At 40.7% G+C, this 19,181-nt stretch overlaps 3 protein-coding genes across 4 annotated transcripts; 2 read left to right on the top strand and 1 right to left on the bottom strand.

The window, feature by feature from the left end:
• Positions 1-164: 164 nt before the first annotated feature.
• rad21l1 (RAD21 cohesin complex component like 1) lies at positions 165-7,367 on the top strand (the record flags this gene model as incomplete). Its single annotated transcript, XM_035656072.1, is given in 12 exon segments — positions 165-294; positions 1,454-1,553; positions 2,371-2,474; positions 2,897-3,004; positions 3,659-3,751; positions 3,904-4,020; positions 4,197-4,426; positions 4,526-4,607; positions 4,720-4,862; positions 4,976-5,083; positions 5,336-5,419; positions 6,223-7,367. Coding segments are annotated over 12 exon segments (1,476 nt in total), but the record flags the coding sequence as incomplete, so codon positions are not given.
• A 333-nt stretch (positions 7,368-7,700) lies between these two features.
• On the top strand, positions 7,701-14,945 carry LOC118324707 (syntaphilin). Of its 2 annotated transcripts, XM_035657159.1 has the most exons (5): positions 7,701-7,836; positions 10,155-10,270; positions 10,372-10,503; positions 11,639-11,788; positions 11,988-14,945. In XM_035657159.1, exons 2-5 carry the CDS (start codon positions 10,227-10,229, stop codon positions 13,231-13,233), a joined length of 1,572 nt encoding a protein of 523 aa, XP_035513052.1. In that variant the 5' UTR covers positions 7,701-7,836; positions 10,155-10,226; the 3' UTR covers positions 13,234-14,945. The 2 variants fall into 2 exon arrangements, with proteins under 2 accessions (XP_035513052.1, XP_035513053.1); XM_035657160.1 differs by lacking the exon at positions 7,701-7,836 and having other exon boundaries at positions 9,752-10,270.
• Positions 14,946-15,156: 211 nt separating this feature from the next.
• LOC118324708 (peptidyl-prolyl cis-trans isomerase FKBP1A-like) lies at positions 15,157-18,854 on the bottom strand. Its single transcript, XM_035657162.1, has 5 exons — positions 18,744-18,854; positions 18,585-18,632; positions 17,211-17,323; positions 16,764-16,938; positions 15,157-16,066 (listed from the first exon to the last, which is right to left on the bottom strand). The coding sequence occupies exons 1-4, from the start codon at positions 18,778-18,780 to the stop codon at positions 16,807-16,809; spliced, it is 330 nt and encodes a 109-aa protein (XP_035513055.1). The 5' UTR covers positions 18,781-18,854; the 3' UTR covers positions 15,157-16,066; positions 16,764-16,806.
• Between the last annotated feature and the right edge of the window lie 327 nt (positions 18,855-19,181).

The following is a 19,181-nucleotide window of genomic DNA, read 5'->3' as shown; positions in this document are numbered from 1 at the left end:
GGTTACAAACAGTTAGTTTCCTTGCATTATCCCAGATGTCCTCCCACATCTCCTCAGTTATCGCAACACCCAGTTGTCAAAATGCATCTTAAAAAACCCCCCCAGTTTGTCTAATATTTAATTTATGACAGCTGTCTGAGGTGCAACCTGTGTGATTTCTGCAGATGAGAATTGGTTTGAGGACATCTGGTCATCTGCTCATTGGTGTGGTCAGGATCTACTCCAGAAAAGCAAAGTATCTCCTTGCAGACTGCAGTGATGCCCTGGTTAAAATTAAAATGGCATTCAGACCAGGTAAGGTAACACAAGCCTGTTTGTTTTGACAGCGTCGTGCTTAATTATTTAAATTGCAGTGACAAATAAAAGCACCACAGGGATGGACAGGGCCGTGGTGTGGCTGAAATGGTTATTATTTTTGAAGAAAAAAAGGGGGTATGGAATGACAGCTATGACCATCTGGATGCATTTGTAGGTAAAAGGAAAACATCTGTACGTGATGTGTAATTTTAACCAGAGTGGATGTTTTTTTTTGTTTAGTAAATGTGAAAGCTCTTCTTGAATACATTAAACCCTGCCTGTAATTTAACACTGCAGAAACTTGCCTTTCCTCCACAATGTAAATGCAAGTGGTCGGATAAAAGGATGAGAAATGGAGTCACTGTAATGCAGAATACATGTACTCAAATGAAAATGCACTCAGTTGCCAGTTTCTTGCGTATATCTAAAACTAATGCGTCCTAAACAATGCATTATTGATTTAATGTTACGCTGTCTGCGGTGCTGTTGAACTGTATGGCATTTTAGAAAGAGGTGTGTCTTATTTAGCCCACACTCATTAACATAAATAGGGTTGAAAAAATAATAAAAACCCCTGCCAGTAGAACATAATACAAAAAAAATCAATATTTTTCTAAAATAGTTTTAAAACAAAACCTGAACTCTCAGCCTTCACAAAGATAGGATTAATTGCAGAACTCTTGTGTTAGACTGCAACAGTTTCAGCTAGATATACTTAATAAACTGTAAACACTTTCCTTAAAGAAGACAACCACCAGAGGGTGACAGACATAATTACTTTACCACATTATTCTGGTGCAAGGCAGTTATATGCATGTATGATTTGTGCTTTGTACAATATCTGAGAGACAGTGAAGGCAAAAAAATAATCTTATACCACACAACCAACTAGGAGGTTCACTGAATTAATTTATTATTATATAAGCTCAGCTGACTTGTGTATGATGAAGAATTAATCGATAAATCCAGATGTCTCTTTGATAGAACCCTTGAAAGTGACCGCACACTACCTGTAATTTATTTATTCCTCTTTTCTATCTTTTCCAAAGAAATATCTTTGCAGTTAGATAGCTGGCTGCTGTTCATACCTCTTCTCTTTCTCAATGCAGTACGTATTTTGTATTATTTGCCCTGTTTCTCTTTCTCAACGCACCAGGTCAGACTGATATGCCCGTGGAGGAGCTCGAGGCTGCGCAAAAAGCAATTACCTTGGTCGAAGATTTCACTGCCTTTGATGTCCAGCTGCCAGACCCGAGGTACAGAGCACTTTTCAAGATACTCTAAGACACAGAAAAGAATGAGGTTTCATACTTGGATTACAAACTTTACTGATGTTATAAATGATGTTATGTTATGTTCATTCGGATCACCCATCGTTTCTTTAAACGGTGACTTTGATGTCTTTAACCTGGCCTTTATTTTCCCATGTTTTGTGTCAGAGTGACTAATGCGGACAACAAGTCGAATTTGGTCCAGTATTGAGGAAGTGCTTGTTTTTGCCAGAAGTTTCTGACAACACGACTCTACAGAGAAATGAAACGCTTCACTTGATTTGCTGCGTGTCTAACCAAGTTTGTGACGGGACTTATTGCAGGAAAACAACTGTGGAAAGCGTAGTAATGCCGGCCAGGAAGAGTTTGTTATTTTTAAGTGTTACGTAAAAGATTTTCAATGCCGTGGCTGAATATTTAGCTGATTTGGATGTGACCTTTAAACGTAACGGCTGCCTGTATTTATTTGAGCCGAACTTTACGGACAAAGACTACAAACTGAAGAGTGGACGAGGAGAGAGAACCAGCTGTTGCAAGGCTGCAAAGCTCGGGGAGACGGGTGGTTTCCCTGTGGGTGCTGTGACTCTATGCCCAAGTCTGTCGGTGGCAAAAACAAGCACTAGTAATGGCAGGCTCCACGCTCTCATTTAATACTACCAAGTCCAAGAGTTGCTGTTCCCACTAGTCACTTTGACACAAAAACATGGGAAAATAAGGTACAGGTTGTTAAATGCCCTTTGTGTATAATGAAATAATGTTCTGTCTGTGTCTTCACTATGTTCACGTCATGATGGGACACCAGTAACATAGATGTTGTGGACCACTTTTCACTGAACCAGAGTCGATCAGAGGAAATCACTCTGAAAGAGGATTTTGGAAATGGCTTTCTGAACTCTGCATATTTTGGTAAGAACGAGTACGTTATCATTTGGGATGAGCCAGAGCATCGTTATGGAATTATATTTTAGTTATTGTAGAGCCTTTTGGTATATTCAGCATTCATTTATTCCTGCATTACTCCTGTAATTTGACTTAAAGATACATCCGGTGATATTCTATATTTTCTTTATTGATAACAAATCCCATTAAAATGTGAAAACCAACAATAATACTTTATATATTCTGTGGAGCCAAAGCCTGATATAGATTATTCCTCTGTGCCTCAGACCCCCATTGTGCTCCAAAATCACATAAATTAACAATATTATCTCATTAGCTGACATGTTTCTTCATTAGGATGAACTTTAGCGTGTTCTTCTGCGCACAGCGGACATCTCATACTGACTTTATATGAATTATTGCCTCCTTTTGTGTGGTCTGATGTGTAGGAGATGAGTCCCAGAGCCACCAAACTGGACTACTGGATATGAGCTTCCAGAGCCTGGCTCAACATGGAGACACTTTTGGGGATGAGGATAAAGGGTTCGATCTACTCGGTAGTGATTGTGAATTGATCAGGATACGTTTTTGCCAGATTTTAGCCTAACGAACATCATGCACTGAAAACAGCAATCCTTGTGTTTTTGACTTGTTTTACTGCTGTTAATAGTCTGTTTTTACCTTTCACTAAACTAGGCAAGTACTATGGCAGACTTCATTTTGAGACAGATTTGTGGAAGTGTGAGAAATAGAAACCAGGGGTGTTTTTTCAGTGTAGGTTTTTGGCCCAAAGATGTATGTACCCATCTGAAACCTTGAAGGAAATTACTTTAGCAAACCTGATACGATGTCCCAATTCTCAGGCTGCGTCCTCCAAAGTCAGCCTTTGTAGAACAATTATCTCTTAACACGGTGAAAAGGAATTTCTGAAATATTTGATTTCACAAGTATACTGGGATTGTGAGGCTAGACTGTCTCTTGTCTCTCATTTGGGGAGGAAGCACAAACCAGTGTTCATGGGCCATGTCTTTGAAAAGTTCCAGACTGTCAAATACAAAGCATTCAGTAGTTCTTGATAACCAATAAATGATAATCAAATAAGAAAAGGATTCTTCCTGCACTCCTTCGTCTACTGTACATCTTTGCCCTTATTATGTCAATGGTGTTTTATTCTGCTAAAAGTAAGACTGATTCTTTTAATTACTCTGTAGACTTTCTGACGATCTCCAGTGATCAGTCCACCGACTTCATCCCACAAGAGCCTCGACATGCTCCAGAGATCTCTGCACCAGATTGTCAACAAGGTGCTGATTCATCATGATGAATATTTTACAGTTCATTATTAATGCTTTGACCGTATTTTGTCTTATCAGCACTGGTTGTTTGTGTAGATTATGGTTTTGTTTGATGGTACAGCAGCACCAGTGGATAAAGTTGTCACGTTTTGTTCTTTCAGACTACATATGCGTTCCGGATGCTGAGAGGATGGAGGTGGAGACCCCCACACCGAATGAGACCACCCTGCTTGCTAATGAGGAGAAGGCCTTTGCCCTTGAACCTGTGGCCATCACTCGTAGGCACAACCAAACTCTCAAACTGTGTTCCTTCCACTCACAAATGTGCTTTATAGTATGCAAACATTTACTGAGATGTTCTGAGCACTTCACTACAGTCTTAAACAGTTGACCTGGTGTCCATTCCCTGTCACACAAACAGTAGGTATTCTTCTGAGCTTCTGTTTCTTTTTAGCGAACTCGGAGAGGAAGAAGGGGAAGAGGAAACGCAAGTTGGTTGTGGACCAGACTAAAGAGCTGACCAATGAATCAATCAGAGACCAGCTCTCGGACTATTCAGATCTGGTCGTCCCCTTGGACATGGCCCCCCCAACCCTGCAGCTCATGCAGTGGAAAGAGAACGGAGGTGCAGACAAACTCTTTTCACGGCCATGTTCCACTGTACTAACGCCACAGATAAAGGAGGTAAAAAGATGAACACATCTCTTTTTCTAAAAGACGGTGAATCTGTAAATAGTGAACATTAAAGTAAAATGACTGTTCAATCCCTTTTTGCCTTTGCAGCTCTTTATCAAGACTGTTTTCAAGGTGAAATATTGCAGTGCGTGTGGGGAGGTTGAGGAGATGCGCCAGGATGGACAAGAAGGTAGGAACTTGCATATTTAAGCAGGAGAGCTGAGAGAACTGTAATCTCACTATTTTTAACTGTTATCTGCTCTTCTCTGCTCTTCCTCTGTACAATTATATTTCTCATATAGCTCAGAGGAACATAAGTGCCCTCACCACAGACGTCAGTGTCGCAGATTCATCTATAGATACTGAAAAAACACACCACACTGAGCTGACAGTCTTCGATCACATGAACGACAGTCAACGTGAGAATTACTCAGAGCTCGCACAAGTAAGTACGCATCAGCATGTCAGGTGAAGAGAAGGTATGTACGTTGAACAAGATGTGATTCTCTGTAGTTCCTTTTTGTCTTTAGTTTATAATCTGTGCTGTGTGTCTGTCAGGATGGAAACAGGTCAGAGTTCACTCATCCAGAACTTCCATCAGAAGACTCCATGTTTGTCCATCCATCTCATGTGGAGCAGACTCAGTCAACTTCCCTTCACACTCAGGTGCTTGTCAACACACACAGACCGTTACAAATAGAAACAGGGCAGGGAATTAAACTCTGACTCCACATTTTACTTTCCTTATCTTTGGAATGAAAGTGAACAAATAATTGATGGTTATCTGCAAAAATGGCTGTTACGATAGACAAGCTAGACAAGACAATCAGCGTTTACCAGATGGCGGGTGTTAATTTCCCATGCTGACTTGGAGATTTGCCCAGCATCACTGACTGAAATCCCTTTTCTAACCTGCAGTCTATGCTGGACAGCCAGGACTTTGAGGAGAGGGGTGTCCAGGCATCCAGGCGTGCACAGAAGCTTCTGAACTCTCTAAAAAAAGTAAGTACCTAAAAATAAATGTTCAGGTAGTCACAGTAACACCAACTGCCCCTGTCTTGCATATATCAACTATATGATATATTTGTAAAGCCTGCATATTCAGGACACAGGACTGTAACCATTCATAAGTTATTGAAACGCCTGGAAATTAATTAAAATGACCAAATATCCAGGAAATAATCTATGTTGTCTTTGAAATGTTTGATTGGGTTTGAGCCCTTCACTTAGGTCACCTACATAAACGTAGGGCCGGATTTTGCTTGAAACTTAACTACTGGTAGGATAAACTCCGGGACAATTCACAGCAGGTTTACCAGACACGAAGTGGAACGGTCTTTCCGGTGTCGAGTCGACGAGCAGAATTCTCAGAGAAGCCCTTTGGAAATACTGTAGACGATCATATCTACATGCAGGCAATGATCAAATGTACATTTGTTGTTGTGGCTGATAAATAAAACATAAAAAACATACAAACAGTGATGTTAACTATGTGCAACAAACACTTCCACTTTCTGTAACATCAAATAAATTCGACTACTAAACTGTAGTCAATTCACCGAGACCGCAGCAGAAATTATATGAGCGCTGGTGAGCGAGAGCTGTCCTGTATTGTCAAGAAAAACGAGAAAAGATTCATTTAAAAGACTGGGGGAGCCTTGAATGTTGTTTCCCTGCTCCCACTGTATGACAGATAAAAATCTATAGTCACAGCGGACAAGGATTTAAAGATGAGAAAGTTGAGGCCGGATTAGGGAGGATGTTGGGGAAATTAAATTCTTGTGTGTGTGTTTGTGTTTGTTCAGAGAAACGGTGACACCACGTTCAGCCTGGAGGCACTGTGCGAAGGAGGCAATCGCTGGCAGGCTGCAACCACTTTCTTCTGTCTCCTGGTCCTGATCAAACAAAAAGCCCTTCACCTGCACCAGAGCGCACCCTATGAGGACATCACTGTCACACCTGGACCCAGCTTCTATGAGTAGTGCGACAGAAAATCGTTCCAGAGAATTAAAGCTTCGGGTTACATGTTCATAAAAGAGTTGCAGTCCTGGTTCTGCTGGATCTGCCTCATGCACAAGTAGCACATGTTCGTGTTACTACATCAGTTTTCTGTTTACTTCACTGGGAAAACCTGTCACACACGTTAGTATGTTTGTTTGTGTGTCTCAAAGCTTGTACATACTCCTTGTGCTTGTTCTTGGCCCTTTTCCTTTGTGAGGAATTGGAACGGTATCAATGAAGGACTATTTATATCGGCAACTTCTGATACTAAGCAGTTTTTTCTTGAGGTGTTTTCGTGACTGAAATTTCCTGCATGTTCAGTTAGTGTTTTAAACCAGTTCCTCTTCTGTTTATTTTAAACACAGAATACACAGAACACCCACTCTGTGTAAGAGCCGTTAGGCACCAAATGTCGATTAAACCCCCTGTTGGGTTTTATCTGAGAGAAAAATTAACATTTCAATGTAAACGAACTACAGGTACATCTATTTAACATTGTTCTTTTTCAGCAGGTAGCATATATTTATTTGATATTACAGTCATATATCCGCCTGTCATTCTTGTGGTCTAGATAGATCTCGGCTTCTGTACAGCACTGAGCTGTATGAGCAACAAATGGTGTGACTGGTGTTTAAATTGTACAGTGTGAATAGACTCACAAAGTTATTTATTAGCCCACAACTTGTGTATGTCGTCCATTTTATGCTCACACATTCAGGGGAAAGCTACATATATTTGTTTTTATCACAGGTGCGTATCGTAAGAGTAATAGAGATCATATGCTTAGAAGGCATAGGAATTCAGTGACATTCCCATTTCCCACATGTTCTTGGAGTTCAGTATGTACAAAGTCTATAATTTAAGAGTTTAAGCCATTTTAAATGTGTTCAACTGAAATTGTAAATATCTTTTTATGGCTTGTGTGATTTGACGATTGTATTAAAATAAATGCATGCTTGTACACAGTTTTAATTTAAACCTATTTTCAAAGGAGCAAAACTTTAGTCACTAAATGATCCTCTGCACATTCATCCATCATCTGAGGGGTTGAACACGGTGTACCAGTCCAGCTTGGGGCTCTCATCATCCTACCTCCTGTCAGTGCTGCACTGAATCAGGGTTTCTAAAGTACCATCAGACAGTATTATCCCAGCCGCCGTCAATAAACGCTAATGTGCATTTAAGGTGCCGCCAGATGAAGCATCGTTATCCCCTACTGTCACTTTAAGAAGCACCGATGCAGCAGACGCAGTCGCCTCATTTCATCTCCGGGCTTCATGGCTGCAGGATGGACCCTCATCAGCATCAGCATCAGCAGCATCTTTTCTTCCTGTTGCCACCGGAGACTGTTCAGCGACCATCAAGTCTGGCGGGAACCGAGGCTCTTTTACGATGCTCAACTTCCACCTGCCGAGATGGTAGTGTGACAGTTTTTATGTAAGGCTGTTCATGTGGGGCGGGCTGTGTGTGTGTGTGTGTGGACACTAGAAAGGTTTTGTTTTGGGGATTCAGACACCGGGTATAATATCCCTGTATGTAGGACACAGCTGGGACTAGATGTTATTAGTCAGCTGTTTTTTTTATGAGCTGCGGTTTCCTTTATGGAAAGTATCTGCTGGGCTGTTAGATGTCCTGTTTAAAGACTCCCTCTGTTGTCAGCTGGCTAATCAAATCATAAGACTTCTTTTAAATGCTTTTTCTTTTTCTTTTATCATCCCAGCCTGCTTATCTAACAGTGCTTTATTGTAGGCGACACATGTAAAAAAGCTTATAATGGTTATCCAAGGACGAAGCGCAACATCCCCGCATCTTTCTGATACGATGATGAATCCGGAAAACATTCAGCTATCTTGTTTCCGTTTGAAGTCTAAATGCTGCTTTAAGTGCAGTTTCACCCACCCACTGTATGATGCTCGCCTCCACAGTAAACACTGATACTCACACTTACGTAAGATGATTGCGTATTTCTCACCAATAACGTACTCGCCACTTGTTGCGCAGACAGAAGATGATGAAGAGAGGGGGGTGAGATTTCCCGTCTCGTCGTCCTAGAATTTAAATATAGGACAACATTAATATGCTGTCTGTTTTGGTTTAGGCTGATGTGCAGTTTCAGTAGAGTAGGTCTGTTGTGTGTGCAGCCACTAAAGGTTTATCCTGCAGCAGGTATGTTTGAGGCCTGGATCAGCAGGTTCCCTACAGAGCTGCATGAAGCCAGGGACTTTTAAAGGAACATTTTGTCCTCAGCTTTTTATTCTTTCTCCCTGTGTCATAGAAGTGAGCTTTTAACTGGGGTGGTGCCAGATCTACCTAATCCTGAGAAAACATAAATAATAGGTGATAACTGAGGTCATGTCATCTGTGTTTGTTCTGTGAGTTTTAGAGTTTTAATCTAATTTAGTTTACATTCTATAATTAAAACACTTAAATATGACAACAAAAATTAAAAGGCAACAAAATTAAGGAATATGGTTGGCTGTCCATAGTAAGGGGGACTGCAGCACCCACTAAAATCTGGTATAATGAAAACCATTATTCATTAAAATGGTCAAACTGAGAGGTTTTGCTGTGTTTTTAATGTGTTTTATCTGCAAAAAAGTTATAAAATGTTGTTAATAATTATGAAATAGGTTATTAATGACTTTGGTCATTTAATATAATGCAGAAGCAATGAATGTCATGCATTTAGCATTTAGTATGACGTCATTATATAAATTGACTTTCAGCACCCCTCAGTGTCCCCATCAGTGCCTGTAGGACACCAAACTTTGGGGAATATAAACATGTTTCTACTCTCAACAATATCAAACTGCTCCATGTATCAGTTTAATAGAGATAAAAGATAAAAAGATACATAAAATGTAGTCTAAAGTTAGATAAAATTGAGATAATAATCAAATGATATGTGAATAAGCCTAAAACTCTGACCAGATATTCAATAACAACTTTCAATACTTGTCTCTTTTCAATACTCTACCTTACAGATACATTTCAGCCAAGAGTCATAATATATTAAGGATTCAATACCAAGCTGTAAAGAACTAATGTTCCACAATTTTCTTGCTTCATGAACAAGTACAGACAATATAATTGAACAATTTACTGGATAAATTAAAAATAGAAGATCCAAATAATTAGATGTCTGACTTCTGTATTTCTAAAATTCTGGCTACAGTGCTGCTTTTACGGAGCAGCACAAGATGTAGGGACCTCTAATGTTATGACTCCATTACAGGACACAATGAGCCTGAATCATACATGAATCCCACCCCTGCACTAATAACGGTGATGATTCAAATTCTTAATTTACCGTAGGCAGGAAATGAACCGCACAGACCATTTTAACTACCAGACCCCAAATGCCGGATTTTCATTATTTCTGCCCTTTAGTTAATGTGAAGGTTTATGATGTTTATCTGCAGCTCTGCAGACAGAGAGGACACAGCTCAGAGAGAGAGACAGCTGCACTCACTGTGAACTCACTGTGTCCCCTTTGTGTCAGCATAGAAAGGAGGCTTTATTTGCTGCCGGCCTAGACTATTTTTTATATCAGAGTTACGGTTAGACTACTGTCACTGACTACCAGTCAAGAAGCACATCATGACCAGTATGTTGGAGTAAAACCATTTATGCTTTACGCTGGGATTTTCCTTCAATTGTTTTGGGATATTTCTATCATATTGAGATAGGATTTGCAGGTTTTGCCTCTAAAATCTTTATGTAATGGTTATTGCAGTCCAGCTGTGAGGGATCCTAGCGTCCCTGTCTAGAGGCAGCAGTGGAGAGGTTGGAGGTCTCTTGCACATCAATGTCTCTCACTCCGAGTCGAAAGCCCTCCTCAGGTCAGCGCAGGTACTGTTTGCGGCCTTCTCACACCTTTCAGAATGAACGCACAAATATTTGCTACTGTGGCCGTGTTGTAAATGAGTGTAATGTTGATCTCTTCCTTCAAGGCGCTCAGTGGGCACTGGTGGCGGCAGTGGGCGATATTCCCACAGCGATACATCCAGCACCCACACCTACCCAGGTCGGGTTAAGGCCGTAGAGGGCAGCCCCACAGCCCGGACGTATCCTAGTACACCCAGGTGAGATATTAATCATAAACTTCTCTTTGTTATATTAATATTTTAATATGTGGCTGTTCTTAAAAGCAGGGTGATATAAGGGGCTCATTGTTCAGAGAAGCTATCCCACATCTTTCTCTGTTGAGTTTTCATGCTCTCAAGACTCCTTCACATACTGTAAAACTTCATTTAATAGCCTGGGTTTTTATTTGCTTCAATCACTGAACTCAACCTGCGTCTATTTGGAACAGGCCTTTAATTACGTTTGCACAAAAGTAAACATACAACATTGAATAACATATTAATTACGAATTATTCATTAGATATTTTGGTGCTTGTGGTTTTTGTAAAATGAACTGAGCAATTGAGTTGAGGAGAATCTAACTGATCAGAGGTCCACATTGACAAATGTTTAAACATGTATATTGGTGTAGCCGATCTAAGCAGCCTAAAACTCGTTCAAGTGGGTGACCCAGTGGGATTTCAGGGGGTTTTATACATTCAAACAATTTCTATAAAATCCAAACCAGGCGTCTAATTGAGACTTGCGTTTACTTGTCAAAACGTGTCGCCACAGCAGGCTAGTAAAGGAGACCTGCCTCTAATCAGGTCCCTGCTTGTAAAGATGCTGTAATCTAAAGACAGTGAAGTCAGATGGACTGGAGGCTGTTACAGTGGATGTGAATGTAATTGACTGAACTGTGTTTGCCCTGTGATGGACAATATTATTAACACATTTCTGTATAATGTAATATAATTAAACTACACCACAAGCTCCAGCCTCTAAAATAACTATGGAGTTGAATCAAAGATCACTGACACAATGTCAACAAAAACTGACCACTGTAAGCTTCACTTAGGGTTTCTTGCAGGGCTATTAGATTGGATTGCGTGGGATTGCATAGTTGTACTCAATGAACTTTTAATTACGTGAAATATTTAATTAATTTCAGCTGTTTTGAAAACTACTTTTGTATACAGCCGCTTTGTTCACTGCTTCCAGGGCTAATTTCAGCAGCAGTTTCATTCGCACAAGGTTAATTTGTTATGTACGGACACAGGCTTTGTACAATCCACCACCTGGTTTCTTTACTTTTTAATGTGTGATTAGGCAAAGCACATTATGTGACCTTTTAATATCTGTGTGTTGATTCAGGCGTCAGGCAAAGCACACAGCTTGCAGTGACAACCATGGGATCAGGCCTCCGACCCCAGAGCAGTACCTCACACCTCTGCAACAGAAGGAGGTGTGTATACGTCACCTGCGAGCCAGACTGAGGGACAATGTGGAAAGACTACAACACAGGTGAGTCTTTTTACCTTTAGCTCTAGTGTTTTGCTGGTTGTTATGCGTTTGTGGTAACTAGTAAATAATGTTTTTTATTTCAAGTATCGTGGTGCTTGGTGGTCTCCAAAGTCTTTCGGTGTCCTGTTTGCTGAATATGTTTTGATTCTGTAAAAGAGAAAGTAAATCTGCTAATTACTTATTTTTTATACTTTTTTAGGGACTGTGAAATAGATGAGTTGAGGACCCAACTGTACAGGATGCAGGAAGACTGGATAGAGGAGGAATGTCACCGTGTGGAGGCACAGTTAGCCCTGAAAGAGGCCCGCAAAGAGATCCAGCACCTTCAGGAAGTGGTTGAGACAGTAAGGTCCAACCTGACTGTCCATGAAGACCCCCATGACCACAAGCCATACTCAGGGTTGCAGGGAGCTCGGCCAGGGGGGAAGTCTCGCTCCTGTGGCTGTTCCCCTGCCAGCACTTTGAGCCGCAACACCACCCACACCCGACTGAGCAGCGAGGCTCTGCAGCTGGAGCGCAGCCCGAACGCACCCGAATCAGGCAGAGTGTCTCGCCCAGCAGGACAAACCCACCTGCTTCTGGAGGCGGCCCTCCTTTCGGAGCAGCTGCCACCACAGGGCCACATCCGAGGCCCCCCAACTGTGCCGCGCTCTTCCACTTATGAAAGGCTGTGCACCGGGGGGGCAGTGTTGCCAATCTCACACTCCTGCCACACTCTCAGTAGCAGCTGCACATGCAGTGGCCACACCTACCTCCCCCATCATCACTTGTTCCTGCACTTACCTCAGGAGGAGGCCCCGGTAACTGTGGCAACTGTCCCTGCTTCTGATCCTATCCCTACTCCTACGCCTGCAGCAGAGAAGAAGCCAGAGGTTCGCTCCCAGGCCTGCAGCCCGACCATGACCTGGCTGTGTGAGGAAAGCGGTGCCGAAGATCTGAGTGTCATTTCTTTAACCACAGCAGACATCATGCCCTCAGAACCACATCTGTTTCCATCGTCTTTACCACAAGTGTCCCCTCCCGAGCATTCATACAGTTTAGACCCGCTACCGCCCGACAAACCAGAGGAGGTTACAGAGACGCCAGCAGAGCCTCACACCTGCCAGCCACACCCTACAGCTCCGCTTCCAGTGAGGCAGGAAGCTACGGTACTGGACATAGAAGAGGGCGATGTGGATGAACCTGAAGGCACAAATGAAGACGGGTATTCCCCTCAGCTCTGCCACTGGAGCCGCTACTTCCTTGTAGATCTGTTGGCTTTGGCCATGCCGGTGGTCCCAACCATGGCGTGGTTGTGTAGAGGGACGCAACGGGAAGTACTGCCGGTGTATCATATCGGGTCCCTGCTGAGGGGGTGCTGTGCCGTGGCCCTCCACTCACTTCGACGCCGGGGTGCAGGAAGGGGACGCAGGCCCGCCAGCATGAATGGAACAACACCAATCTGAGACTTTCTGCTCCCTCTGACGTCAAGAACACAACTCCCAACCTCTGCAACCACAGCAAACGCTAACTTTACGTCATTATATTTCGGTCTTTGCCATGCGTTGAACATCTCCTCTTAAAAGATTTTTAGATTTTACATAATGCCCTTGTGATTTTGTGGTCATGCCTTGCCTTAGAGAACAAAGGATTAGTTGTACATTATTAAATACTTTCATTACTCAAATATACTTACGGCTTATGCCTGCTGTTTAAGTGATTTTCTCTTCTTGGAATTTGCATGTAGCCCACAGTTTGATTGGGTTCCCTTGCTTGAATTAAAAAAGCCCCTACCTGGATTTAGATGAGCCATCTTCTGGGCAAAGAAATGCAGTTTATTTTATGAAAAGAAGAGATATTGTCTGAAGTTGAATGCTCCTCTATTTTCATCATAACTTCTTTTAGAAATAGGAATGGGAGAGTCATAAAATTTCTTCGACCTCAGCAACGTCCCACAAAATCAGAAAAATAAATTACAGTCAGCACTTACCTGATTAGTTCAAATTTACAGAGCACAGTGAGTGGAAGGTTCATTTTTATACTCCAGTCATTTCCACCCATGAAAATATTGAATATGGTTTAAAAGCTGTTGCGACGTTTACCTTCTGAAAAGTAGAGCATGTGCATCGAATCTACTCAGGTGCAGAACAGACAGATTATTGATCTTTTGCCAATAAACAAAACATCGGAGTTTAAAACTGTACAGACTCCATTTCTTTGATTTTTTTTGGGACATTTGCTCTCAACATCCACACTATTTTTTTCCACTAAAATCAATTAGAATGTTTTAATGACCTACAGAAAAAATCTGCAGTTTATGTCCTGAATTTACATAACGCAGACAGCCTTTATAGCAGTTTGGATCTAAAAATAAAGCCTTGAGGTGGGTGTGTGACTCGGGGCATTAATATGCACCTGACTTTAACTGCTCCAGTCCTGAAATGTGCACCATCTGGACATTTCTAAATAGATTATACGAGATCGCTACAAGATTTGACATACGGTAGCTTGTGATCCACACAGCTGAATGAATGAAAGACTTGGATGAGCAGTTTTGTTTACTGAATTTGTGAAGAGATTTTGATACAGTGATATATTTTCTAATTTTACATGAAACAAAGAAGATTTGCACAGCTGCGAGTAAAGATTAACACTTGAGAAGTTATTCTTTGCATCAGTGTTGGTCGCTTTCATAGCACTGTATTGCAGTTTATAATAATGATGTACAGTGTGTATCATAGTTGTGAAATACTCATCTTATAAGCGGCACTTTTGTGTGTCGACTAAAATGGCTCAATTGTAACTACAAACAATGATGTACAGCACGTATGGCTACCAATTTTTGCCTTATTATGCAAAAAAAAATAAAAAAAGAGCAATGTTTTAGCTTTCAGGTATCTTGGTATCTTTACAATAAGGTTCACTAGTTGTTTAATCAATTATTCAGCTTAAGGCAGAAGAATAGCTGTTAGTGCAAATTCAAACTTCAATGGAAATAAACTGTAATTTATCTGTGGTTGGAGCAGTTTTGTTTAAACTTCTATTTTATTTTCAATTTGTTGGCAACTACATTCCCTTCATGTTCAGAATTGATCGATATGTCACTCATCCTCCTCTCTGTACATCTTATTGCATAACCTGGACTCAGATATGTGAAAGTACACCTTGTACACAATGAAATAGTAACTGTACAGTAATTGCACAAGAAACTAAATATTGCAGAAATACCCTGAATGTTTCCTCTCTTCTTGGAAAATAAAATATACTTCCATCTGTTTTTCCATTATTATTACAGTGCGCTGTAAATCAGTGAGAATTAAGGTCTATGATAAGGGAATACTGAGGTTAAACAGTGAGATACAATCACCCACATGGAAGGAAAATAGCAGTTTGTGTTAAAATTACTCTTTTAATGTGTATAGAGTAAGGAACAGATCTTTTACAACATCCACAGCTTGTTACACACAACTCCTTCAAATAAAGATAAATCACAAACCCCAAGATGTGCCTACAAATCTTTGTGGGGGAACTTAACATGCACGTTTAGAAATCTTTTACCAGACACCAAATAACACTTCTTTCTTTTACTTTTTTTGGCAAAAAAAAAAAAAATCCCCAAATGTTTGACAAGCAATCAACAAGACTAATGATGTCAAGTTGTGAATATTTCAGCAAGTTGTTTTTATAAATTAAGAATTGACGCTGCAGAACAGAAAAAAAGGAAATCCTACATCTGCAGAGACCTGTAGGCTGTTCATGGCAATAATGTGCTTGATTCATGAATCCCTGGTTACAATGTGTTTCAGACTTTTCTTCTAATTTAACCCAATAACAAGTATCACAAAGGTAATTCATAGAAATATCATTGTGTCAAACAACAATTTATTCTTATTTTTATTCAAGACAATTCATTACCCGCAATACAATTTTAGTGTAAAGGCCACAGAGCCACAAGAATGAGACTGATTAAATATTCATGACACTCTAAAACCTGGTCCTGATGGCAGACACATTTTTGTAAATTTTAAGTCAAATAAAAAAAAAAAAAAATCACCATAAAAATACATAGCAGAATATGACAAAATACATGGGATGGGATGGCCTATCACTTATTACTGTATGGAATCTAAAATATAGTATGAAGGATAAAGTTTTTAAAGCAAGTGACGAAACACAATTTGTATCTAAATGGAAAGGAGAGTGAACTAGTGAAGCTATAGACATAGGTCCTATGCAGGGATCAAGAGCAGGAATCATCTGTTAATATTTTTCCTCCATGTTCCCAAGATAGGAGTCAACCTGCAGAGACCAGAGAGAGAAAAAAAAAAGGTTCTTAGTGTTGTGATTAAGGAGGAGAAGCAAGAGGGGATTACAGGATATGGAGGCGAAAGCTTGTTATGCACATACCATTTAATCTCTAAACAACAGTGGGGAAGTTACAAAAGCCAAATGTAGTCACTGTAGCTGAGCAGACATTAAAAGAGCTATAAAAAAAATAAAGCTTTATGCTTGATGTGATGAGGCATTCATCACTGCACGGAGATACTAAAGTTACATTACCCCTTCTTCACATTATATGATGCACATGATCATGGTGATGGTACCAGGGGCAGATCTAGAGGGACGGCAGCTGCCATCCCTAAAAGACGCCTCGCCAACCCCAATTTGGTGTCAAATTTAACACATTAATTCAGATTAATTCTAAAAATACTGTGTTAAAAATGTTAATTCATTTAATGATGTTATGAACACATTTTAGACTAAGTGACAGGATTAAGTTAAATGAAAAAAAGACATCTAATCCCACCTTGAGGTATTTCTATTCAATGCTTTACTACAGTGCCACAACAATGTAATGTTTTGAGGTCAAATGTTTTCATTTGGGGGTTTTTCCCGAGCAAATATCGATATATGTGATTGTTTTTAATTAAAATCAGCATATATTTGTGCCGCCGTCTGGCCACCGCGTGAGTATGGTACAAATAAAACGTCTCACCCTGATAATTTGAGTGGAATTAAGCAAAGTGAGTGCACAAGTTTCAGGCTTCCAGACTGATGAGCTCCACATCGAAGGTGAGAGTGGCGTTTGGTGGGATGATCCCCGGGTGCCCTTTGCTGCCATAGGCGAAGTCTGGAGAGCAGATCAGCTTCGCCCGCTGACCTACACTCATCTGTGGAGAAGATGGAAAAAGGTACTTGTATTACTGCGCTGTGGAGTTAAGTAGCTGCAACAGATAACATATTTAAACAAATGTCTAGGCGTATATACTTCTCTTAACAATTCAGGACAGCACTCGCTCTCAAACTGTTCATTTCTAGGACACTGCTGGCTTTATATTTGGTCATTTAATCAATTTCCAGGTGAAAAAGAACAAAACATGTCCAGGTTTTCCAGGATGCGTGGGGATTTTATCATTTTCAGTGTTAACAACAAGTTCCTCACCTGGGCTACTCCTTCTTCCCAACCACGAATAACCTCCTGGTGTCCAATCTTGAATTTGAACGGCTTCCCCCGGGACCTCGAAGAGTCAAACACTTTCCCATCTGCCAGTGTGCCTGATAAAAACGAAAAAAAAAGAGATCAGCTTGGGTTGTTGATGAGTCCCACTAGGGATGGGATGATAGACAATATTATTGTGTATCGCGATAAAGAAATACTGAGATAAATGTATCGCGGTACGATCGGCACAATAAGCGATTATTATTAGGGATACTGCGACTGCTATGTGATTCCCCATTAGTGGGAATGCTCATTTCCACAGAACAAAACTATTCAAATTGTGATGATTTGTTTGGGTCTGTAGTGAACAAACATCTTATATCTGAGGAACAAGATTTGCAGGCCAGTGAAGAAAATAAAAAGGATGTGTGGAAATAGTATAGATTCCCAAATAAAGCACAGAAAAATGAGGCGCTGTGATGCAATTAATATCAGGGCTGCACAATTAATTGGAAATATTATTGAAATCACAGTTCAATATGCAAATAGCAAGAGCTGTGGTGTTTTGATCAAAAGGTTAAAAAATGTGAGAAAACAGCATTATAATGAAGTAAATACTGTTCTTTCACATCATCATGATTCTAATAGTTTCTTTTTTAGTGTGTAAAAATGTAATTTGTGATGCAAAAATGATTCACACACAATCCTCAAACTCAATATGATGTTTTGTACCAAATGCAGCCTTAATAAGTATATGTTTATTAACATGTAAAGGTGATTCCGGTATGTTTTTAGTGCCACTTTTAAAACTCATGGAGTATATTTTCATGACTATCGTGACACTGATCGGGTGTCGCGGATTATTTATCATGTCATATCGTGACACGAAGATGTCATATAGTCCCATAAAAGTCCCACTTTTCTTCGCCAAAGCTGCCTTCTAAAGCTGCCAGGAGCTAAGTGGCTAACGTTAGCATCACGGGGCCGGTTAGCTCCCGGTGCTCAGTGACAGCAGCTCCGGTTCCGTTAGCTCCGGTTCCGTTAGCTCCACTCCTGCTGCCTACTTACACAAAGCCTCGAAACAAGGACAACACAAAGTGCATTTAAACTACTGAATCAGCTAGAAGAGGTTCTCCGGGTTGTTAAAACATCACATTAGCTGCTGTTAGCCGAACGGACACACCAAGCAATCTGTTAAACAGGGTATTTGGCGCTAGCTGCTATGCTAACCAACGGCTGTTGGAAGCAGAAGCCTCAAATTGTTTCTGCAACGGTTCGCTCGCGCATCCAACGGTTAACATGGATGCGTGACATTAACGGTTAGTTTTTAAAAGAAAATACCCTTTTGAAAAAAAACATTTAGCCTCCAACACTCACCGACATAGTGCACCACGACGCGCTGCCCCTTCTTCGGGAATGTCTGTCCTGAAAAAATGGGAGAAAATGGAGAAAGCATGTATAACAACGAACATAATAAGAGTGTTTTTTTGTTTTTTTTGTTGCGGGTGTTAAAATAAAAAGCCGATTAATTCCCACCGTCGCCCGGAGTTATGGTCTCAATTTCTACTCCCATTTTGGCTCTTCGGTAACCTTCCTCTCGACCACCCTACAATGCGAGCGGAAGCAGGAGGCAGGGGCGGCCTGTTGCCGGGCGGGTGGGCATGGATAGTGGGGGGGAAAGGGGGGGACGGCACCAATTGACCATGGAGGCATTATTATTATTAATATTAACATTCAAAATATATATAAGTTGGAAACTACATGTTAACCCAAACATACAAGCGTCTTATAAAGTGTGTGACACTGACTCTTATACCCACCCTATATATATATGCATTACATTAATACACTCCCATCTTCTGTACAGAGTGTCTTTTCTTATCTTTAGTTATTTATATTTTAAAAGTACTTTATTCTTGTGTGATTTGTATATCTTTGTGTGATTGTACCTATATTTTATGCACCATTGCACCA

Source organism: Morone saxatilis, unplaced genomic scaffold (genome assembly GCF_004916995.1).
Source record: "Morone saxatilis isolate NCDOM2014 unplaced genomic scaffold, NCSU_SB_2.0 Contig15, whole genome shotgun sequence".
Lineage (NCBI taxonomy): Eukaryota > Metazoa > Chordata > Actinopteri > Moronidae > Morone > Morone saxatilis.
This window is presented reverse-complemented; position numbering and strand designations above follow the sequence as displayed.